This window comes from Arachis hypogaea, chromosome 15 (genome assembly GCF_003086295.3).
Source record: "Arachis hypogaea cultivar Tifrunner chromosome 15, arahy.Tifrunner.gnm2.J5K5, whole genome shotgun sequence".
Lineage (NCBI taxonomy): Eukaryota > Viridiplantae > Streptophyta > Magnoliopsida > Fabales > Fabaceae > Arachis > Arachis hypogaea.
In genome coordinates, this window is record NC_092050.1 from 73,308,908 (window position 1) to 73,333,484 (window position 24,577).

The 24,577-nt window shown below is 34.6% G+C and overlaps 3 protein-coding genes across 9 annotated transcripts; 2 read left to right on the forward strand and 1 right to left on the reverse strand.

Annotated features, from left to right (window-relative positions):
- Positions 1-488: 488 nt before the first annotated feature.
- LOC112750315 (casparian strip membrane protein 1) lies at positions 489-13,035 on the forward strand. Its single transcript, XM_025798970.3, has 3 exons — positions 489-792; positions 2,287-2,410; positions 12,608-13,035. The coding sequence occupies exons 1-3, from the start codon at positions 578-580 to the stop codon at positions 12,821-12,823; spliced, it is 555 nt and encodes a 184-aa protein (XP_025654755.1). The 5' UTR covers positions 489-577; the 3' UTR covers positions 12,824-13,035.
- A 125-nt stretch (positions 13,036-13,160) lies between these two features.
- LOC112750314 (photosynthetic NDH subunit of lumenal location 2, chloroplastic) lies at positions 13,161-16,495 on the reverse strand. Its single transcript, XM_025798969.3, has 2 exons — positions 15,641-16,495; positions 13,161-13,379 (listed from the first exon to the last, which is right to left on the reverse strand). The coding sequence occupies exons 1-2, from the start codon at positions 16,151-16,153 to the stop codon at positions 13,281-13,283; spliced, it is 612 nt and encodes a 203-aa protein (XP_025654754.1). The 5' UTR covers positions 16,154-16,495; the 3' UTR covers positions 13,161-13,280.
- A 1,413-nt stretch (positions 16,496-17,908) lies between these two features.
- On the forward strand, positions 17,909-21,153 carry LOC112750312 (uncharacterized). Of its 7 annotated transcripts, none has more exons than XR_011872020.1 (6): positions 17,909-18,525; positions 18,892-19,048; positions 19,698-19,781; positions 20,396-20,534; positions 20,621-20,702; positions 20,909-21,153. XR_011872020.1 is itself a non-coding variant. In XM_025798964.3 (5 exons), the coding sequence occupies exons 1-5, from the start codon at positions 18,464-18,466 to the stop codon at positions 20,932-20,934; spliced, it is 411 nt and encodes a 136-aa protein (XP_025654749.1). In that variant the 5' UTR covers positions 17,909-18,463; the 3' UTR covers positions 20,935-21,153. The 7 variants fall into 7 exon arrangements, 3 of the variants coding, with proteins under 3 accessions (XP_025654749.1, XP_025654750.1, XP_072072463.1); XR_003175641.3 differs by having other exon boundaries at positions 20,912-21,153; XR_011872019.1 differs by having other exon boundaries at positions 20,458-20,534.
- The last annotated feature ends 3,424 nt before the right edge of the window (positions 21,154-24,577 follow it).

Genomic DNA, 24,577 nt, shown 5'->3' on the forward strand with positions numbered 1-24,577 from the left:
AATTTAGAAACAAATTTAAAAAGTATCGTATTTTTCGGAGACTAATTTTTAAAAACGAATTTAAAGAATACCCTTCTTACTTAGTCTAGTATTTCTTCGAGGGGTATTAATATTAATAAAGTTAAATAAAATAAACATTCAAAGACAATTATTTCTAGAGGACGGGTTTTTTTATCCATAATTCACTTACAATGTTGCATATTGTGATCATGTGCAAACTACCACAACCAAATCTCAATGGTTGAAAGTTAACAGAATGCTTCTATTATTGGAGCAGGAACATAGGCACTTTTCTTAGCTTTTAATTTTTATATTAATAAGCGTCATTCACGATCATGTATGTTAGCAACACCAATCACAAGCATCCACGTAGCAAGCTTTAGATTAACCAAAACAAATTCAAATGTCGCTGCTTATCATTCTTCATCAACTATATATATCAAATGCATTTTACGGTTAGTTATGATCACAAACCACTGGCTAAATAATTAAGAAGCACCAACTAACATAGTATTATATATACATACATTTGTGTGAGAGGATTGAAAGAGAATCAAAGGTTGCAAGTTGGTAGAAAATGATGAAGGGTTCAACAATTGAAGGTGGTGTAGTAATATCTCGTAGAAAAGGGTTGGCAAGAGGGTTGTCTATAATGGACTTTATATTGAGAATTATTGCGGCGGTTGGAACATTAGCTGCTGCAATTGCCATGGGAACTACCGATGAGACGCTTCCATTTGCAGCTCAGTTTATAAGATTCAGAGCTGAATTTGATGACCTCCCCTCCTTTGTGTAAGTATATACTCTCTATAATTAATAAGAAAATATAGATAATATAGACAGCCTAATTTAATGATAGATCATACTTTATAAAAATATTTTTTAATTAATTATGGCTATATCTATAAAATAATAGTATTGTTTTATGAATACCTAAAAACTTCTTTAGTTTTTAGAAGCTATTTATAGTACTTAAACAATATAGGGACTATATACATAAATTTATGGGTAAAAAATATTTTTTATCCTTTAGTAAAAATTTTAAAAATATCTTTAAAATTTATTTTATTTTAATTTTGTCTTAAAAATTTTGGATTTGCATCAAATATACTTTTGATAGCTAAATTTTAAAAAATTAAGATCAATCTAACAAAAATACATAAAAATTATACTTGATTTGTTTGTGTTAAAGGTTATTCTTATAAATTTATTGTTGAATTAGTCTTAATTTTATTTTGAAAAATTAGTCGTCAGGAGTATATTTGATACAAATCGAAAACTTATGAGACAAAATAAAACTTAGAAGTATTTTTCAAATTTTTGCAAAATTTTAGAGAAAAAAATATACTTTACCTTAAATTTATTTACTAAATAATGAAATAGATATTAAAAATATTAGATTAAAGTATATTTTTTATCTCTAAAATTTGTCAAAAATTTTAAAAATATTTTTAAGTTTTACTTTATTTCAATTTCGTTCTAATATTTTTTTTATTACATCAATTGTATCCTTGGTAATTAAATTTTCAAGAAACTTAGAATTAATTCAACTATAATGCTTGACGACTAAGAGTTAGTATAACTTGTGTTAAAAGGTTATCCTCATAAATTATTGCTAAATTGTTTTAAGTTTCTTAAAAAATTGTAGCTAATAGGTAGGTTTGGCAGTAGTACCCGCCTCGTCTCTATCCGGTCGGAACGGGTGATAATCCGACCTCGAAAGTGGGGCGAGTATTTGAACGGGGTGGGGTCAAGTTTAGAATGAACTTGCCCCGAGATATATATTATATAATAATAATATTAATATAAATATATAAAAATCAATAAATTTAAAAATATATAAAATGAATCTTATGTTTTTATTTTAATTTATGTATAAATATGTAAATTTTAAAGTATTATTTAATTGTTATAGAAACGGGTAGAGATAGAATGAATATCCGTAAAGATAGGTTAAGGTACCGTAATTTAAAATTTGCAAATAGAGATGAAGTGAGTAGTATCTAAAGTGAGAAAGGGTGAGACAGAGCCGAATAGAATATAAACTCGTCCAAACCCACTCCACTGCCACCCCTATTGAGAGGAGTACATTTGATGTGACTAAAAAATTTTTAAAAAAATTAAAATAAAATAAAATTTAAAAATATGTTTAAAATTTATAATAAATTTCATAGACAAAAAAATATATTTTATTCTAAAATTTTTCATTTCAAAATATGAAAATTATTTTCATTTTTTCCTATATCTACTTAATTGTTATGTATCTCTTTGTTTATGACTGTGCAGGTTTTTTGTGGTGGCCAACTCTCTAGTTTGTGGATATCTAGTTCTTTCTCTTATCCTATCGTTACTCCACATAGTTAAGAGTAGCGCGGTGAAAAGTAAATTGCTCCTCGTTGTGCTTGACACGGTAAATTTTTTTGTATAATTTTATTTTTGTAAAATTTTACGCTAACTGTTTTAAAGGACAAAATTATATTTTCTCTGTTAAAATGCACTAGTTATTAAAGTAAGAAATGGTCTAAATATCTAAAGGATTCTTTTCTCTTTTTTTCACAAACAAATAGATATACATCTAACTAACTTGAATTGGTCGAGTAGTCAACTCACTCGTCCGTTTAAATAAGTGTAAGAGATTCGAATCCTACCTTATACATGCAGTAACTCATTAGCCAATGACAAACCCAACTTAAATTTATGACTGATTAGTCCTTAATCTATCAGACTAAAATATACCGTTTTTTTTTTTTTAAGTAAGAGCTCAACACTCAAGTGGAGCAGAGTAGCACTAATACAATAACAATAAAGACATAACAACTCCTATGTGATCTCTGGCATAGCCATCAACAACATGAGTTATTTACAACACCATTCCGTAGCACAAGAAAATGATTGTTCCACACAGTCTCCAATTCCTGTTATCTTGCTGTGAAATATGGCATCATTCTGGCGCAACCAAATAATCCATATAACTGAGAAGAATCCAACTATCCAAAACTTGTGCCTCTCTTTTCTCATCGGCACGGATCTCCAACTCTCAAAAAGCTCTTTCAAGGTCCTAGGGACAACCCACGTCTGTCCAAACGCTAAGATCCAAGCACACCACACCTGCCAAGAGTACTCACAAGTAATAAATAAATGTTGTATATTCTCAACATCTTTCTTACACAGCACGCACAAAACCTCATTCTGTTGTAGGATCCCCAACCTACTTAGCCGGTCCTTTGTATTGACCCGCCCTACTAGTACAAACCAAGCAAAGGCGGGACTAGGCCTTTCCAGATCTCCTTTGTGAACTTGTATCTCAGAAGCTCCTCCTCTAAAGTCTCTTCCTGCAAAGCCTGCAAAAATAAATTAGTAGAATAAATGCCTTCCTTATCAAATTTCCACACCACTCTATCTTGTACATCTGCTATCAGTCTAACAGATTGCAAGACATGAAGCAGTTGGTTCAGAGTATCTGTCTCCCATTGTTGTAGTTCTCTTCTCCATTGGAAGTGCCAAACCCACTCTATCCCATCCCAGAATCCACACTCCCCAATTACTGATCCTTTTTGGTTTGAAATTAAGAAGAGTCTCATAAATGAGTCTTTCAGCTTCCCCACTTGCAACCATGTATCCTCCCAAAATCTGGTGGATCTTCCATCTCCTACTTCCATAGCAAGGCCATCAATCATCTTCTGCCTGACATGTTTCTCCCTTATTTGCACTTGACATATGTCTCTCCACGGACCCCGTCTCTTCGGCAATGTCTGAGTTGACAGCAAGTGATTTGGGTTCAAGCTATTGTAGGAGTATACAATCTTCTTCCATAGAGGGCAGTCCTCCTTAGAGAACCGCCACCACCATTTAAACAGTAAGGCTTTATTCCGGATCACCGCATCACCCACCCCTAATCCTCCTAGCTTCTTCAGTGCCTAGATCAGCTCCTACTTCACAAGGGCCATACCAGGTCGACCATCGTCCTTCCTCCAAAAGAACCTCCTCTGCAAGGATATAATTCTTTGTGTAACCACATTAGGCATCTTGTACAAACTCAGGTAATAGGTAGGTAGGCTGTTAATTACCAACTTAATAAGTACCAGTTTACCAGCCTTACTAAGGACCTTTGCTTTCCATAAGCTGAGTTTCTCTTCCACCTTATCTAGAACCGGCTTCCAAGTTTTTACCAACCGCGGATTTTCTCCTAGGCTAATGGCAAGATACCTCATCGATAGAGCTGCCTCTTGACAACCTAGTAGCTGGCACATCCGATCAACCTACTCCGAACTGCAGTTCACTGGTATCAAGTTAGACTTCTCAAAATTAATGCTCAAGCCAAACATCATTTCGAAGCACCTCAGAAGCCTTTTATAGTTCCTCATTGTCTCCTCCTCCGGCGGACAAAATAATATAGTGTCATCAGCAAATTGTAAATATGATAGCTCTATATTATCTCTACCGACTAAGAGTGGAGATATCCGACCATTTCTAACCGCCTCTCCAATCATCCTGTTAAGCACGTCCACCACTAGAACAAACAAAAACGGCGATAAAGGGTCGCCTTGACGTAGTCCTCTCTCCATTTTGAATGGTTTCGATGGTGACCCATTAACTAGAATAGAGATAGAAGCCGATGTAAGACACTCCTTAACCCACGCCCTCCATGTTCTTCCGAAGCCCATCTTCTCCAGCACAGTATCAACAAAGCACCATTTGACTCTATCATAGGCTTTTTGGAAGTCAAGTTTAACAATCGTTAATGCCTTCTTCTTCAGTTTCAACCATTGCACAGTTTCACAAGCAATTAATGCTCCATCATGTATCTTTCTCCCCTTCACAAAGGCACTATGTGATTCTCCAACTAGGCCTGGCATAACACTCCTCATCCTTCGTGTCAGCAATTTAGAGATTACCTTATAGACACACCCAACCATACTGATAGGTCTGAGATCTCTTATCTCCTTAGCCCCAACGAATTTCAGAGCGAGCGCTACCCAGGTGACATTAGCTTCTGCCGGCAGTCTTGCTGTTTGAAAGAAATCCATCACAGCTACAGTGAACTCTGTTCCAATCTCATCCCAGCACTTTTTTATAAAATACATGTTGTATCTGTCACTCCCTGGAGCCTTCAAAGATTCACAATCCCAAACTGCCTCCTTCACTTCCTCTATTGATAGTAGTGCTTCTAAGGTTTCCGCTTCCTCCCTCTCTAGACGATTAACTAATCCATCCCTAAAGGTCACCCTTGGGGACGCTTCCTGGTGGTACAGGCACTTGTAAAAGTTCCGAACCACAATCTTGATTCTTGCTTGATTCCTCACTAGCCTCCCATTAATCACCAATGACTCAATCCGGTTATTCCTTCTTCTCGCCGAAGCTATATTATGGAAGTACCTTGTGTTTCGATCCATCTCATTGGTGTGTCGAGATCTTGACATTTGCTTCCAATGCATCTCCTGTCTTAGATACCACTTTTCGCAAAAACTCACTAATGCCCAACTCCTAGCCTCTGTTGTACCGTCATACTGTCTGCTACTAACCATATTATCTACCTTCCTGATTTCTTCCTCAAGCTTCTTAATTCACTCAGCCATATTCCCAAAATGCTGCCTATGCCATCTACGTAGTGGTTCTGACAGTGCTTTCATCTTCTGTAAGAATTGTACATCACCCAGTTTCCTCCATTCTTCCTTCACCATTCTCAAAAACCCTTCATGCGTGAACCACGAGTCCAAGCTACGGAATGGTCGTGGACCCTCAACTCTTCTGCTGTCTTCCATAACCAAAGGACAGTGATCCGATAAGCCTCTCGGACCACTCCTTAGACGCGTCTCCAGGTACACATCAAGCCACCCCAAGGAGACTAGGCTCCTATCAATGCGACTGCACGACTGTCCTCTGAACCAAGTATACTTTCAGTCATTCAGAGCCAAATCAATCAACTCCATATCATTTATCCATGTCCTAAATTCTGCCGCAGACGCTGGTAATGTAGTCGCTCCTTTTCTTTCCTCCAAATGCAAAATTTCATTAAAATCCCCCAAAAAACAAAGCGGCACCTGACACAATCCTGCAATATAACTCAATTCTTTCCACATGGAGATCTTCTCAGCTCTCTCATGCAATCCATACACTAAGAAAATAGCACAATGAAAGTTATCTTTTACCACAACTCCTTCTATACACAACCATCTATCCCCTTTATAGCAGTTATACAGTTTAAAATCCGCTCCATCCCACATTAGCAATAACCCTCCAGAAGTCCCAATAGAACTGAGAGACTCCCAACATGTTCTGTCGCTTCCCTAGATACGCACAACATCAAATTTATTTATTAGTTCCTTTTTTGTTTCTATTAGGCCCAGCATATCCAGCCTAAACTTATTTTTGAAAGTATTTAGCATACTAACTTTTGCAGCACCTCCCAACCCCCGTATATTCCAAGAACTAAAAATCATTTAACGAAACTATTATACACCTGTTTTCGGTTTTTTGGCCGGCTTCTTTGGACTTTTTCTTTTTGCTTAGCCTGCCTCCATTTCATAGCAATAGCTTCATTCTGCTCTTGTAAAATAGCCATGATGTCCTCCTCATCACTGCATTGTGCTCCTGACTCCACAGCTAGTTTTCAAGCCGCTTTATTCTCAGCTATTTCCTCTTCGCAACTCGGCCTCTGTTCCTCAGTATCTGGATTCCTACCATCATCCAAACGATCTCCCATCTCCGAACCTGATTCTGGATTATTCTCCCTTTCTTCATCCTGTCCGTTGCCGTTCTGATTCAATCCATCTAGCAAGATCTCCCCCTCTTCCAGTCCCCGAATCCGCCTGTCTACTTCTGGTACATTACATTTCCTGATCAGGCCAACAACAGTACCCTGGCCCATAACTCCTGGAATTCGCGTCCTCCTCGAAGCGTCCAAGTTGCAGGGAGTTTGTTGAACATGTGCAGGTTCAGTGCTCAGGACCTACTCCTTCCTCCGCAACCTTCCTTCATTCTCGTCACTGGTGACTTCCACTGCGGGGGTCAAACCTTCATCAAGCCCGCCAGCCTCTGCCTCTGGTGGACCCTCCTCCATCTCGCCGCGCTGTCCGCAGCCCTCCTTGACCCAGTTTTGCGCCTCGCACCGTGAAACCTTCGATCTTCCAGGCTCCAGGCCCGCTGCTGGCTTGCTCCATCCTTCCCAGGCTGGCAGATCGGACTTACCCCTTACCCCCGACTCGGGGCAGCCTGGACCGTGCTCCCCCTCAGGCCATTTTCCATCGTGCTCGCAGCTGTACCTTGGAGGCGCCGTCTTCACAGGAGTCTGAGTCGTGGACGTGTAGTCATGCCGGGTCGAGGATGGGATCGGGTCAGACCCAACCCGGTTTGGTAGCCCAGCGGGAGGCATAGTCCAGCAAGCCTTTTCCCTCACCTGACAAACGTGGTCCATGAAATTCTTATTGGACTTTTTACTTCCCAGCCCAATATTATGTCTAGTTCTATGATTTATTTGGCAATCTAATCCTTCAGCATAATTATAGGAAGTTGTTTCCTCTGAATCAATATCATATGATCCTTGGGAATCTGCCTTGTCAATTAATGTCGTATTATTGCCGTTTCCTTCAGAAAAATTTGAATTTTGTGATTCCATTCATTCAAATCAAAGCTTGAAATGACCATCCTATCCTTATCTTGTTCCTCATTTTTACGTTCTACCGTCATCAGCACCGCCGCCTGATCGCAATTTGCCATTCTCTGTTCAGCTCCATGATTCAATATGCAACTAGAGCTTCCATGCCACGTCTCTTCTATATTAATCATGTGCCTGTCTCTTGTCTCTTCCTTTATCTTTCGAAAACATTCCTCCCGATACACCTCTCCACCCACTTCTCTTACAAGAACGTCGAATCCACTTGTCCCTATTGTGACGTGAATCCATTTGTTAATCATATCGAAAACACACGTATCGATTAGAACTTTACCCACACTGAATGAGGTACACGATCGCGTTAATTTATCGCACTCTACCACTTCGCCCCATTGCTCCCCTACTCTGCAAAAAGTATCATTCGATCATGCATGCAGTTGAATTCCATAACACTCCAACCAAACTCTTCTAGACTCACTTTGCTCAGTCTCATCCCATCTCCATACCTTATAAAACAATTTTAATAAATCGTTTATTCTAAAAGTGTAGGCCTCTTCAGCACTAAGCACCGTATCGAACGTAATCATTGCTTTGTATGCCCCCAACTCTCTTACCTATGTTACACAAGGCCAGTCCTTATTGACCTTTTCCTGCAGCAACTGAAAATTAATTGCCGATTTCGTACCTCTGACAATGCTTCTCTGTAGCCAAACGACATTTTCATTCGCTATCGGTACTTCTATCTTCTTAGTCCATCCATTACTATTTGGATCTTTGACAGGAACATCTGACGGCTGCCTCCCCGCTTTCAATTCCGCTTCTCCCACACTTGTTATCCGTGTCTGGCTTCCTCCCACTTCGTGCCTGGTGATCACCTTCGCTACTGTACCCTTCGTATTTTTCATCGCATCTCCTCTTCTATATTTGGCTTCACCTACGAACATTCTTTTGCCTCTCAATACCATACCGTTCATTTCTGCAACAGCCTTCAACGCTCCTCCCTTTGTAGTGTAGCGGACAAAAGCAAACAGATATACTTGGCCATTTTTATTCTTTCGCGACAAATATATGTCGATGATTCTACCTGTCTATTTGAATATATTAAAAAGTTCTCTTTTTGATATGTCGCCCGACATATTATCAATGAAAATGAAGAAAGAATCAAACTCCAATCGTTGATACTCTTCTTTGTTCCAAACCCTAGGAATTTTTACCATGTTTATCCAATGTATTTGTTCCCCTCCCTGTGTTTCCCCACGTCGCACTCTCTCTCACTTTCATCTTCCCCACCTCGCACTCACAAACAAGTTCCAGAACTTCTAATTTTTATAGACTAAAATATACCGTGGATAACAAAAAAAAAATATACATAATAAATTATAACTAAAGTTGATTTGATATAATTCACTTAACAAAAATCAATTTATATTTAATGAAAATAACCAACTTAAAAATATATTTACTGATCTCTACAAAATAATCAAAACTTTAAAAAAAACAAAGGTCACTACCTGTTTTATTTGGCTTCTGATTGGTGTTGATTTTTGCTTTTTTTTTTTTCAATTACAAAGAAAACGAGTTATAAGGCCATATTTTGATTAGAAGTGTACGCAGATTAAATCTAGAAGTTGGGTAAAATATATATAGACAAATTAATATCTGCAATTTTTGAGGCTCGAGATCTTGTGAATCGATCAAATCAGATATTATATGATTGAAAAAAAAATATCCTTTCTTTATAATAGAAATTGAAAAGTAAAAAATTCTCTTTTATTTTCACTCTTTATTTTTGAAATATTATTAATTAATAAAAATAAAATAACCACACATATATGAATAATAATAAAAATAAAATAATCAAATTTAATTATTTAAAATTTTAACAGAAACATGTAAAATTACAAATTTTAATATACTAATATTTTAAGAATGCACTACAAATTAAAAATTAGATTAAGAAAAGAAATCCTTAGATATTATATTTTTATTTATTTATAATATTTTTTATTATTTAATCAGAACTTAAGATTAAATAGACGGATACAACTCTAAAATCTGATATTTGATCTTATTTATCTGTGGATCCGATGTGATTGAATTATATGTACAAAATACAAATCAAATATAGGTGATTATCATAAATATTACTGATCAAATTCGAAATTATTGACCAATACTTTTGATAATGAAATACAAGCACTCCATAAAAACAATAATAAATTATTGAAAAAAATTCCATTTCCTTTCCTTAAGAAATATTAAAATAATATTCTTTTTATTTGTAAAATGTACCATTCTCATCTCTTTTATAATTTTTAAAAACCTTTTTCTTTAATCCAATTTAAAATTTGTGTTAACTAACGTTATTTTCTAATGAAATAAATTAATGATTTTTTAAGAAAAAAGTAAACTATTTTTTACAAAAATATCCTTTTGAAAAACTTTTTATTTTTTTTAATTAAATTTTGTTTATCAAATATCTTTTAACAAATTATTTTTCTAGGACTAAATTGTATTTTTACTAAAATATCCTTCAACATATTTTTTAATGATTATCTACATATGTAGTTTAATTTATTTTCAATGTGTATATATATTTCAATATGTATTTTATACTGGTAACAGACTTTCGTGGCTGATTTTGGTATATCCGTAGCATAATCGACTATTTTTTTACGAAGATATTTCTCAATAATTTTTTTAATTACTAAATTATAATTTTACCAAAATTTTTTTAACAATATTTTTGTATGTTTTACTGTTAATCTTGATCATGATATCAATGCATATTATTAAACATGGTTTTACAAATTTGGTTTACCGTTTTTTTTATATATTTTACTATTAGTTTGACAGAAAATAATGTTTCCATTTAATGTTAAAATAATTTGCATTGATATCACAGTTTGATCACTAGAAAAATAATATTAAATGGTATTTTAATAAAAAATAATTTAATTATTACAAAATATTTTAAAAGATATTTTAGTAAAAATATAATTTAATCATTAAAAAAATAATTTGTTAAAGAATATTTTAGTATATTAAATTTAATCACAAAAAATAAAATTTTTGCTATAGGATGTTTTTATAAAAAATAATTTATTTTTCTTTAAAAATGAGTAAAATTGACATTATTAGTTAACACAAAAATTTTAAAATGAGTTAAAAAAAGAGATTTTTTAAAAAATATAAGAGAAGAAATTGTATATTTTACAAATAGAGGGAACGGAAGTGTCATTTTAGCATTTCTTAGGTAGCGTTTGGCATAGGATACTGGTATTGAGACTATTGGGGGACTGAGACTCAGTATTGTATTTGATAGTTAGAGACTGGAACTAAATTTTCAATCCCTATACATAAAATTTTAACTCTTTCAGTACCTTCAAAAAGTAGAGACACAAAAAACTGAAAATTTTAGAAGAAGGCAGTTGAAACTTTATTAATATTTCTTTCCTAAAATAATCTCATTAAAAATTTCATATTTCAAGTCTATCCTTTACCATTCCCATTTCTAATGTACTTCTTCACACCTTTGCCAACCCTAAACTTACTATCCCACCTCTTCCATCACTGATCCACCACCACAACCAACTATATATAATACCAAGAATAATAACAATTTTGTAAATAAGAGGATTTCAAAATCATAAAAGGAAAGAGAAGAATAGGAGACAAAAGATAGAATAGACAGCAATAGAAGAGAGAAAGAAAGAAAGAAGAGATAGCAGCAACAAAAAAGTCATTGTCGCTGCTGAACAAGAAATGGAGGGAACACGCTGATGAACGGCTCCAGTCGTGAGAAGAAAAACTCACTGTTGCAGAACAAGGAGCGGACAATGAACACAAAACAACAAAAACGATTGATAGTGATAACCCGACGAGGCAGTGAGAACGATTGTGGGCGCGAGGTGGCGATGAGAACGACTAACGGTGGGAGGAAGAACGCGACGAAGAGGGATAGATGAACGCAAACGCAAGAAAGAGCGGTAAGAAAAAAATGCGACAAAGAAGGACGAACGTGAGAAAAAGCGGACAATCTTTGATGAGTAGTCTTCGGTGTTAAAAAAGAGTGACCGATTGATGTTTCGTATATCTGGGTGTAGACGTGAGTGAATGAGTGCAATGCCAAAATGAGAATGAAAAAGGTTATTTAAATAATTTTATTTGTTTCAGTTTTTGTATTTATTTTAAATGGAATAAAATATTGAAATATAATTCAATTTTATACATTAATATTTTATATCAAATATAATATAAAAATTTAATTAAATTTTTATTTTTAATTTGTCTTTTAATTTTAATCCTTTTTTTTAAATATAATTTTAAAAAAAAATTCTCTAAATTATTATGAAGCACGAATACACTAAATCAATCAATGTGTCCCTGTATCTAACAGGTGCCAATGTGTTACAATATTAAACATTCGTACGACATATGTCATACGCATCTTTATCTGTTTTGTTTGTTTGTTTTTTTTTTTTTTTTTTTTTTTGACAAGCGTATGTCATTATCTAATTAATTTTTTTCTTCATAAAATTATTCACACCAGAAATATATAATTCTTTTTGAAGAAACCTAAAATATAACAGATATAGCGTTAGTATTGTTCAAAATGCCGATATTGGTTGTTTGAATATTGGTGGTATAGCTTGAATATTTTTAATTTGACAGTTATAATTATTCATTTTTAAAAATATATACATATATCTTAGGTCTGTATTCATATTTTATTATTGGTCTTTATATAAATTAAAATTGATAAATAAAAATCGTTGAATAATAATTTAGTTAAATTTATTAAATTATTTAATAATTTTTAATTATAAATTTCATAAAAAAAATAAATGCATCTGAATTTTCACCTTTATTACTTAAGAACATTAGTATAAGTATTTTTTCTCTTTATTATTAATGATAATTAATTAACTAGTCATTTTTAAGATAAATAATAATTGTTATTAACAAGTAAAGTGTTAACTTTTTGTTGTGAAGATTATGTTGGGTCTGGCGACAGCATCAGCGTCAGCAGCAGCAGCAATTGTATACATAGCACATTATGGTAATCCAAAACCCAATTGGTTCGCTATTTGTCAACAATACAACAGTTTCTGTGAACGCATTTCCGCTTCTCTTATTGGCTCTTATCTTGCTGCTGCTATCCTCGTTATACTTATCATATTTTCAGCTGTTGCAATCTCCAGAAACTAATTATTATTATTATTAATCTCTTGTGCTGTGTATGTATGTTTAGTTTTCCAATTATGCTTTTCTTTAATGAAAAGTTTAATTTCCTAGTGTGTGTTTAATTTCTCTAGTGTATGTTGGGCGCTTTAATATACCTATATGATGAGAAATTTAAAAATGTTGAACTTGTGTTGTGTAGTTGTACATTTATGAGTCAATGTATCTTTCTATGTATAATAGGGTTCACTTTCTGTTTCTCATAATACCTTCTAAGTTAATAAACATGAAATACTTCAACCTTTCACATTCTAATTCCGAACCAAAAAAGAGAAAGGTTTCATATTCTAACGACACACGTGTGTACATAAACATATACTTGATATTTTGTGTGCAAATACCTTGTGATGTATGTATATCTTCAATTTGATATTTAAATTGGAAAAACCACAAAAATTAGAATTCCAAATATACCCTGCCGCTGTTATGCTAAGATAGCGACAAGTTGATCTATTGATTTCAAGGTCTTCTCGTAGTATAGGTAAGATTCATATACCTTTGGTGTCCGAACATACCTGTCAAACTGAAGGGGGAAAAAAAAGACCAATTAAACCACAACATCAATTGGAAAGGTACACAGTTATTAATTATAAGTTAACGCGCTAGTCTTTCATAACCATATCACAGGACATTAAGATAACTAATGTTTAAATTTGTTATCTAAAAAATATATTTGATATAAAATAATAAGTATTTTATAATATTACAAGATCATTTTGGCAGTCTTGTGTATTTATATATTTTATTAGAAATTTATTATATGCATGGCCCTCAAGTTTATGGATTTATTTAAGATATATTTTTATTTTCTCTCTAGAGTTAAAACTTTTTCAATAGAAAAAATACTAGTCTACCTCCACACCTTGTGCAATAGCATGAAGAAAAGTGTTGAGATCTATCATTAGATAAGAAAAATTAGCGGAAAAGATTGGATAAGGAAAAAAGTATGCTATAATTAAGAAAAGAGGAAGTATAGGAAATAATGGAGTATTTGTACAATGTGTACAATAGAGTTTAGGGATGTTCGATTTAATAGATATCAGATGTTTATTATTCCTGGTATCTAGATGGTTATTTTGGATAGTATGGGTGTATTGTGTTTGAGAAATTAGTAGTATTTTACCTTAGATGTTCATTTTTTAACTCATATTAGGCTAAATAAATAATTCATTGTATACATTGTACAAATACTCCATTAACTCTCTAGCAGGATTCGAAAAGAAAAATGGCTATATATATTAAAACATCCTTACAATCCAATGCTACTGGAGTGAATTTAACTAAGAAAAGTTACATCGATAACCTATCATAAAGATTATTTGTGTTAAATTTTGTAAAATTAAGTATCATCAACATTATATTATCACAAAGAAACTCAAAAACACAAAAAATAAGTTTAGAAACTCCATAAACATAAAAATTAAGTTATTACCTATATGTATATTTAAATGTATTTCGTACACATTTCAACATTAATCAAATATTTCACATTAGAATAATAAAACATCTTTTTGCAACAAAATCAATTTTCATAAACACAAAATATGTATCCATATATATACAATAATTGATTGGTGCTATTTTTGTTTTTTTGGTATCGGTACAACATGACCATATCTAACAAGTAACGACTCATGTTCATTTACATTTTAAACTCTTTTTTAATATTCCCGTCAACTTTATTTATTATAAAAAATATGTTTAATTACTCTATTAGATTTTATATAATTTTATCAAATTTTTAATTAGGTCTTTATAATTTTAAAAATTGTAATTAAATCCTTATGTTAGATAAAAAATTTTAATTAAGTTCTCTCAAACTAATTTTTATTAAAAAAATACAGGACATTTTTAAGATATTTGTTTTTATATTTGATGTGAGATGAACTATAAAATATTTTAAAAATAAATATTTTAGGATCATTACAATTTATTTTTTGAAAAATAATAACTAGTAAAAACCAAATTACAAATTTTAAAATCGTAAAGACCTAATTAAAACTTTAATAAAATTATATAGACTACAAAATAATTAAACTTAAAAAATATATGAAATGATTTTAGATTAAAAGTTTTATATACAATATATATATAATAGTAGCTATTATATTAAGAAAAAGGGTTAATAGTCAAATTAGTTTTGAAAGATAAGATATTCTTTAAATTCATTTCGAAAAGATTTTTCAATCAAATTGGTTTTTCAAAGATTACGAATTAATCATATTTGTCTTCCAGTCACTTCATTAAAAATTTTCTTCAAAAATTGATATTGTAAAACGTTAATTAATAACATATATAATACTTGATATCTCTAATTGGATATTGACTAAATATGTTTATGAAAATTTATTAATTTAGCCATTTTCTCCAATTATAAAAATCATATTCCCAATATAATCTACTAACTAAATTGATATAGATTTCCGTAAACACATTTAATAATCAACGTCCAATTGAACATGTTATGTGTCATATATGTTATTATCAGTTAACATTTTATATATCAATCGTTGATAAAAATTATGAATAGAGTAACTAAATAACAATATGATTAATTCGTAATGTTTAAAAAATCAATTTAATTGAAAAATCTTTCAAAAATAAATTTAAAAAATATTTTATTTTTCAAAAACTAATTTAACTATTAACCTAAGAAAAACTAGTGTCATAAAAGAATTTATTTAATGGTACATCATCCAATTAAACATATACCATATCACTTAATTCTAAGTTGAAGGAGTGAAACGGTAAAAGAGAGCAGATATAAGAGATTTGTGAACTTACATCGGTCATGTGATCTACCAATTCATTGGCAATTTTGATGTAATCATTGCGGCGGTTGTCGGGCAAAGTGGACATTGCAGTCTTCAAATCTTGATCAAGATAAGCCTGCTTCAGCCTTATGTAGAACATCACATACCTCCATGACATTGTTTCCAGCATCTCCCTCATATCATGTAGCCCCTCCGCCGTTTGCTTTATCCTCGCCACTGCGTCCTCCGGAGACAGCCCCGCCTCAAAGAAATGCTCTCTCAAGAACGAACGAGTCCCCCAATTCTGAGCGGCCGCCTGTGGTGTCATTGTCGTTGTGCCGCCCAGAACTACTCCCATCGAAGTTGCTACAAATGTTGACATTACTTTTCTTCTACTACTACTGTTGGTGCTATTATTATCTTTTTGTTCAGCATAAAATGGTGCTTGGTTGTTGGTGGTGGTGGCGGCGGCCAGAGTGGTTGTTTTCTGCTTGGTTTTGATGTGGGCATGGAGTAATGTGGTGGCGTGAGTGAAGCTGGACATGGTGTTGTGTGTCGTCACTTCTTTTTTGGATAAGTTTGCTTAGATAGAGTGGATTATGTAATTGGTGAGTGGCTATGGTAGTGAGCAGGTTCAGTTCAGCTGATATTGCCCAAGTATAATTGTGCCTCAAGGTTATGCCACGTGCCACCATTATCTTCTATTTCGTTTTCTGAAAAGAACTTGAATAGATTATTAAACTTGGTGGATTGGATTGATGATTTACTATTTTTTTTTCTATAGAAGAAGAAGAATACTAGGAATTCAAAGCCATGAGTCGTACTCACAAATTCAAATTGTGGATATAAATGAATGACTTTAGCCTCTATTATTTTGTCTGCACTCAATGTATTCAAATAAAAAATACAATGATATTAAAAGAAAAATATTTGTAGCGATAAATTTAGTATTTCATAATATTATTAAGTTTTAGCTAATATGTATTTTTAAGATACATGCGAAACATATTAAGTAAAATGTTTAATTATTTAGCCGTTGCCCCTTTTTTTGCATAAACTATTTTGCATTTTCGTGCACAGATTTCAAATATTGATCTCAATAATTTTTTTTCTTTTTCTTCGTGCACAAATTTAAAAAATGTTGACACGAAAAGCGTTAGCAATTTAAGTAGAGTTGCGCAAAAATCAAAGCAGAAATAACCACTGCAACATTTTGAGTCTATAGCCACGGTTACCATAGACTTAGGGTGACCAAAAAAAAAAAAGCTATGGTCATGGTTTTTTTGGAAAGCGTGACCATAGAGTACCTATGGTTACGGTTTTTTGAAAAAATGGTGGCCCAAAAGGGTTTATGGTCACGGTTTTGAGGGGTGACCTAAAGAGGTTTATGGTCACGATTTTTTACAGTGACCAAAAAGGGTCTATGGTCACGGTTTTTCAAAAAAGAGTGACCTAAAAGGGTCTATGGTCACGGTTTTAAGGGTGGCCTAAAGGGGTCTATGGTCACGGTTTTGGAGGATGACCTAAAAGGGTCTATGGTCACGATTTTGGGATGACCTAATGGGCCTATGGTCACGATTTTTTACAGTGACTAAAAGGGGGCTATGGTCACGGTTTTTCAAAAAAGGGTGACCTAAAAGGGTTTATGATCACGATTTTGGGGGTGACCTAAAGGGATCTATGGTCACGGTTTTGGGGGTGGCCTAAAAGGGTCTATAGTCACGGTTTTGGGGAGTGGCCTAAGGGATCTATGGTCACGGTTTTGGGAGTGGCCTAAAAGGGTCTATGGTCACGGTTTTGGGGGTGGCCTAAAGGAGTCTATGGTCACGATTTTTTACAGTGACCAAAAAGCGTCTATGGTCACGGTTTTTCGGAAGGGTGACCTAAAAGGGTCTATGGTCACGACTTTGAGAGTGACTTAAAGGAGTCTATGGTCACGGTTTGTCACAAAATGATTAATTTTTAAAAATAATATATATTATTTTATATTTTTTTATAAAATTAGTATATAATTTGTATTAATAATTAAATTTTAAATATTGACTAAAAATTAATTTTTTAAATTAAAAAAAATTAATTGTTAAATATAAATAAAAATAATTAATTTTTGAGTTTTTCATATATTTAAAATTTAAAATTTTAATAATTAAAAACTAATAATAGTTTATATGATTTATTTTAAAATATTTTTAATAGAATATATTTAATTTAAAATTATTATTCTATCCATCGATTTTATCAAAATATCTATTCAATCCAAATTTTTTTATAAAATTCTTAATTTTAAACTCTAATTCCCAAATTAAAAATCACAATCCCTAACCCTAAACCCCAAACCCCTAATTTCCCAAAATACAAACCCTCAACACCCCCTCCTCACGGTAACACACGCACACACCCACGGAAACGCAGAGAGAGAGGGAAAACGGAGAAGGAAAGAGAGGGAGGAGGAAGGAGACGGCGCCGACGGAGCTGGCAGCCGCCGTCGCAGTCGATGCTCGCAAGGAAGAGAGGGAGAGTGAGGGCGATCGAGCTGAGAAGAAGCAGGGAATCGGTTGCAACTAACCCTGCAGCTGTGTCATGAACTGCTTCTCCAACCTCTCATCCTACACTGCCGCCATCTTCGCTCGCTTCCTATCCAGCCGCCGTTCCCTCTGCAACTTCCCCATTAAGCTAACTCTTCCTCCTACTCTCTCTCCCCGCCCTCAATTCGTGCTCGCTAGGTTTCCCTCTCGCTGCTGCTACTCCTCCTCCTCCTCTGCCAAGAAAGGCCGCAAGAAGAAGGTGGTGGAGCCTGAACCTGTGGCGTCTGTTATGGAGCACGAGGAGAAGGTCACCTTCTTTGTAGTCCGAAATGGGGACATCGTTGGAGTATATGATACACTCGTTGATTGCCAGTCTCAAGTTGGATCCTCTGTAATTATTCTCTTTTGGAACCCTATATTATCTATAATGCTCTCTTATTCATGTTTCTAACAACTAGTTTCTCTATAATGCTCTCTTATTCATGTTTCTAACAATTAGTTTCTATTGTTGCTGCTATTCGAATTACTTTTTGTTGTTTCCCCTTTTTAGATAATTATTCTCTTCTCTGCATGATTACAATGGGTGGTGTGGTTACTTTATCTGTTTTATTGGACAGGACACTAGTGGCTATTTATGTGGTTGTTTTGTTTGTGGTTCTTGTCTCCCATGACAATAGTGAAATGTAGAAGGAATATTCAAAGGCTATTGAGAATGAGGTATTGACTTTTCCCATTGTGTTATTGTCTTGCCTTTCAGGTATGTGATCCTCCTGTTAGTGTGTACAAGGGATATTCTTTGTCGAAGGACACTCAGAATTATCTTGTTTCACGTGGACTCAAGAGTGCCTTGTACACAATTAGAGCTGCTGATTGACAGAGGATTTATTGGCATGCTTGTTTCTTGCCCTTTCAAAGTATGTAACTTTTCCATTGTGTTCAATATTATTTTCATTTTGTCAAATCTGTTATTGAGCTTGACCAACATAGCATGCGAAGAAAGTTAGTATAGCTGTTAGTTGAAGGTATTCCATTTATTAAAATTTATAACTACTTTTAAGTTCTACCGATACTATTTTTTCTCTTGTCCATATTATTTATCATATTTGATCCCACCCAAGCTTATATCGCATCCATAACATTAATTTTGAATTGAAGGTCTTGGCCAAGTTTTGATTCAAAGTAATTTGAGTTGATAGTCGAATTTGCTCCAAGGTTGTGTAAAATATCTATTACATTCATATTAGAAGGGTATAGATGACTCTTGTGAGACATGGGAGTATTTCCTGTATGGCCTGTATGCTTCTATACTCTTGCAAGATAATATTTTCCTGTATGGCTTAAAATTCTTTCTTTTTCATTGATAGGCTCTGTTACTTTTTGATAAAGATTAGAAATCCCCATTTTATCATGTATTCTTATATACTCATAGAAGGATTAGGTAGTGGGAAGTTGTATGTTGTGTTAACTTTTTCCTTCTGTAATATATCATCAAGATTTATGGCTGACACATTTAAATAAGTATGAGGTTTATTCATTAAGCTAATCATGGATTATATGTCTCAGGATCCTGCTTCTATTGAAAGGGCCACTTCAAGTAACGATGTATCGAAAAAGAGATATGTAGAGATGCTTGAACTAGATAATGTGGTAAGTTTCCTACAATTTGGAAGTACATGGTTATTAAGAAGCCAAATATAATAGCTACATGCCTAAAAATGTTATTTATGTTAAATATGTTGTAAATTTTAAATTTGTGTTAAAATTATCAATTCTTGAGCAACTTTCATATTGAGAAAAGTTTGGATATCATTGTTATTATAGATATCTGAATTATGTTATCTTTATAACACCCATTACATGTCTTGATATTATGTTATTATAGATATACTGATGCGCATGAATCCTTTTTTTCTTTTTGGTTGCTTGGTGCTACTGTTATTTCAACAATAACTACCATGCTTAAACCATGAGGGATTATAATAATTAAACTATTGAGTGACAGTCTACCAAAGTTACATCCACATGACATGTCACTTTCCTTTTATTTGGAAAAAAGAGGTATTTAAGGGAATGATTGAATGGTGATGCTCTTAGGGTTTTTAGTAAGATATTGACTAAAATGCACATGACACCATGTTAGTTCAGTTGGCTTATAAATAGTTGAAAGTAGTTGCATTTTATATATAAAATATCAAGTGACACACAAGTTACACTATTTCCTTGCAGCTTGAACAAAACATGCTTTAATAATTTCTTTGCAGCTTGAACAAAGTAAATTTGTAAATTTGAGGAGAAGAAACTTGAAAATTAGGATTTTTTTCAGAATCCAGATCTGTAAATTGGAATGATAAGGAGCATACTTACCTAAGTTTTGTCGATTGCCAATCTAGGGCTTTTCAGGTTTGCTTTGTTGTTTATGTTGCTTCATTTTTTATTTCCATTTTCTTTTTACTTGTGGTATATTTATATTATTTGGTGCTTTATAGGAATTGAGAGCTGCAATGAAGTCTGTCAAAAATAAAGTGTTAAAAACAAAAAGAAGCTACTCAGAGGATTTCAAGTACTTTGGTAATATATACAACTATCTCTTCAAGTACTTTATATTGTTTTATGATGTGTCATATACTATGATGTGGATGTGTGCTGTATAGTGTGTACTAGCTATTATATGTGTGATGTATATATGTTTTAATGATATATTTTTTTCCTAAGTTGAAGAAGAATAAATGTAGGTGTTTATGTCTAATGTGACTTTACTTTGCATGTTAATGAAGCAGGTGTTGAGCTTTCAAATGTTTAAGTGGCTGAAATAAATGTTCTCGAGCGTTGAGAAGAAAGAATAGCAATACCAGAAACAATATTTCCTGGCAGAGTCTAAATTGTATTGCTTTCACGCCTGTGGAACAATTTTGTTAATAGTGTCTACTTAGTGTTAGTGTATATATCACTGTATGAAACTAAGATTGAGACAAGTGTATTCACTCAACTATATTGATATGTTAGATGGTTACTTTAATCACAACTTATCTTAATTTTTTATTATCATTTTTTATTTTTAGATTTATTTTGTGATCATCATCATTTTGGGATGTCATTATGCTTTAAAAAAAATCTCATAAAACAAAATAGGCTTTGGTCACGGTAAAAACCGTGACCATAGATAAGGCTATGGTCACGGTTTTGTGGGGTGACCATAGATAAGCTATGGTCACGGTGAAAAACCGTGACCATAGATAAGGCTATGGTCACTGTTTTAAGATGGGGGTGACCATAGAGGCTATGGTCACGGCGAAAAACCGTGACCATAGATAGGACTATGGTCACGGTTTTAAGGAAGGGTGACCATAGAGGCTATGGTCACAGTGAAAACCGTGACCATAGATAGGGCTATGGTCACGGTTTTAAGGTGGGGTGACCATAGAGCTATGGTCACGCAAAAAACCGTGACCGTAGATAAGGCTATGGTCACGGTTTTAAGGAGGGGTGACCATAGAGTCTATGGTCACGGCAAAAACCGTGACCATAGATAAGGCTATGGTCACGGTTTTAAGGTGGGGTGACCATAGAGCTAACCGTGACCATAGATAAGGCTATGGTCACGGTTTTTACGCGTGACCATAGATTAACCTATGGTCACGGTGAAAAAACGTGGCCTAAAGTGTCAGAATTTGAAAATTGAAACCGTGACCATAGAAACCGTGACCATAGATAAAAAAACCGTGACCATAGACCTATGTGGTTCGATAATTTTATCTAAATCAAAATTTCTAACCAAATTTATAATTAGATTTTTATATTTATTTTAATTGTACAATGTTTTTAATTTTGTAATTAAATTTTTTTGAGTAAAGGACAAATTTGTTCCTGACCTTTTTTATCGTGGACATTTTTGTCCCCGAAGATTAGGAAATACTTAAATGTCCCTGATCCCGTAAAAAATTGGACATTTTTACCCTCCGTTAGAGTGTCTCCGTTTACCTTGACGGAAAATGGTGACGTGGCTCCCGTGGCGCTAAGCTGGCCGTAACAGGCTGCCACGTCGGATGGGCTTTCTAAAAGAGGACAAATTTGTCTCCAGAGTCAAAAACGCTGCCGTTTCTCCCCAACCTTTCGAAACTGACCTTAACTCACATACGCAACACCCATAACACCAAAACGATCAAAGTTCCCCCCTATTTCTCCCTCCAAAAACTGCACTACGTGGAAGAGCAATTGGTGTGCAGTGGAGTTGCTGTCGGAGGTAGGAAAGAATGTTACTGTCGAGGTTAGCACTACCGTCTTCCTGTCAAGGTATGATCGCCTTCCTTACCCCTGAAGTTTATGTAGTTCATGTTTGTACTAAGGGTGAAGTCGTCATGTGTGCATGTTGACACTGTGTAACAGCGGTGTAATGAGGGCTAAAAATAGTTTTTAGAGCATGGTGTGTAGAAGTAGTAGTAGGAAGTATTGTGTTAGGGCAAGGGGGTTCTGAAATAAATTTTCAATGTATCCAGTACTGACACAAAGTTGTTTCTTGGTAAATTTCAGATGGTGGATGTTTTGTGGTGCCAGTTTTTCACCACGGAGGCAACTTCGTGAGAGGTAGTGATGGTGTCCTTGTATATCAAAATGGTAAGGAAGAGAGGTTCCCGGAGATGGATCTAGATTTTGTGAACTTCGGGGACCTTGTAACCTTATTTAAGGGTTTGGGATACCAGTCATACAAGGCAGTATACTGGTATGATCAAAGAAATGGCAATCTTGAGTCTGGACTGAACGAGTTAACCGGGGACGCAGGGATCAATGCAATGCAAGAAAACTTACTGAAGGACCAACACTCTCTTGAGTTCCACATTTACTTTGACCACCTCGTTGATGCTCCGGAGGTAGTAGATGATGCTGGTAAGCATGGTGATGATGAAGTGGATGTGGATGAAATTCTAGAGGAATTGAAGACATCCTCTCCATCGGATGATGGGTACGAGAGCACCGAAGATGTATTGTATAAACCTCCACCAGCTGGGTTTGAGAGTGATGAAAGTGATTCTGACAGCAATAGCGGGGCTGCTTGTGGCAAGAGAAAAAGAGAGCCCAGGAAGAAGGTGATAACCCCCAAAAAGAAAGTCACAAAGAGACAAGGGATGAATGATAATCATAAGAAAGGTAAGAAGAAGGTGCAGTATGGTGCGAGGGAGAATGCAAGTGGAGAACGGAGTGGTCAGGCTAACACAGGAGCAGCTGGTGATGGTGGAATGGACTCAGCTGCTGGGCCGAATGATGGAGGAGGTGGTGGCAATAGGCTTGAAGTGGTTCCTGATAATGTAGGCAGATGGTATGTAAGTGAAGTCCTGATAGAGCCTGAGGAAATTATGTTTGAGTATGAGTTGGAGGAATTGCACACACCTATGGGGTCAGAGGATAAAGGTAAAGGCCACAAGTTTCCAGAGTTTGATGATGACTATGCTCATGGTCAGGGTAGATTTGAGTTAGGGATGAGGTTTGCAACTGTTGAACGGTTTAAAGATGTGGTGAAGGACTCATTCATTGCTGAGGGGAGGGAGGTTAAGTGGATCAAGAATGATAGGGAGAGAGTGAGAGTGGGCTGCAAGAATGAAGAGTGCAATTTCTTGGTTCACCTGTCTTAATCTTGCAATGTTACCAAGTTAAGACGTACCAACCAGAGCATAGTTGTGCAAGAGATTTAGGGAGCAACGCAGCTGACCAGCATTGGATAAGCAGGAAGATAGTGAAGCGGATGGCTACCCAACCACATATGACCACTAGGGAGGCAACTGAATTCCTAAGGGAGAAATTTTTGTTAGCTCCCCATCCCAAGATGGTGTATAGAGTAGTATTTGAGGCCAGAGATAAGATAATGGGAAACGAGAAGGAACAATACAAGAGGACAAGGGACTATTGTGAGCAGATTTTGAATAGTAATCCAGGATCTACTGCAAGATTGAAACTTATGACAATTCCAGAATCCCCCCTGTTTTTGACAAGATATACATATGCTTAGATGCCTGTAAGTGAGGGTTCAAGGAAGGGTGCAGGCCTTTGCTACACCTGGATGGTTGCTTTCTGAAGACATACTACATGGGGTGGCTTCTATCAGTATCAGCAGTTGCCCAAGACGCAAACAACCAATTCTATGTTGTTGCATATGGGGTTGTCAGGGCTGAGACAAAGGATGCCTGAAAGTGGTTCCTGACTAACCTTCAGGCAGACATAGGAGACGAAACAAACCACGCCTGGAACTTCATTTCAGACCAACAGAAGGTATGATGCATTAATGGTTGATTATTGTACCTTTTATATATTTGCTGAATTGTAAATGTTTGCTGCTCCCATTCAATGCAGGGTTTACTCCCTGCCTTAAAGGAGGTAATGTCACAGGCCAGGCACAGGAACTGCGTCATGCACATGTGGAAGAACTTCATAAATAGGTTCAAGGATTTATACAT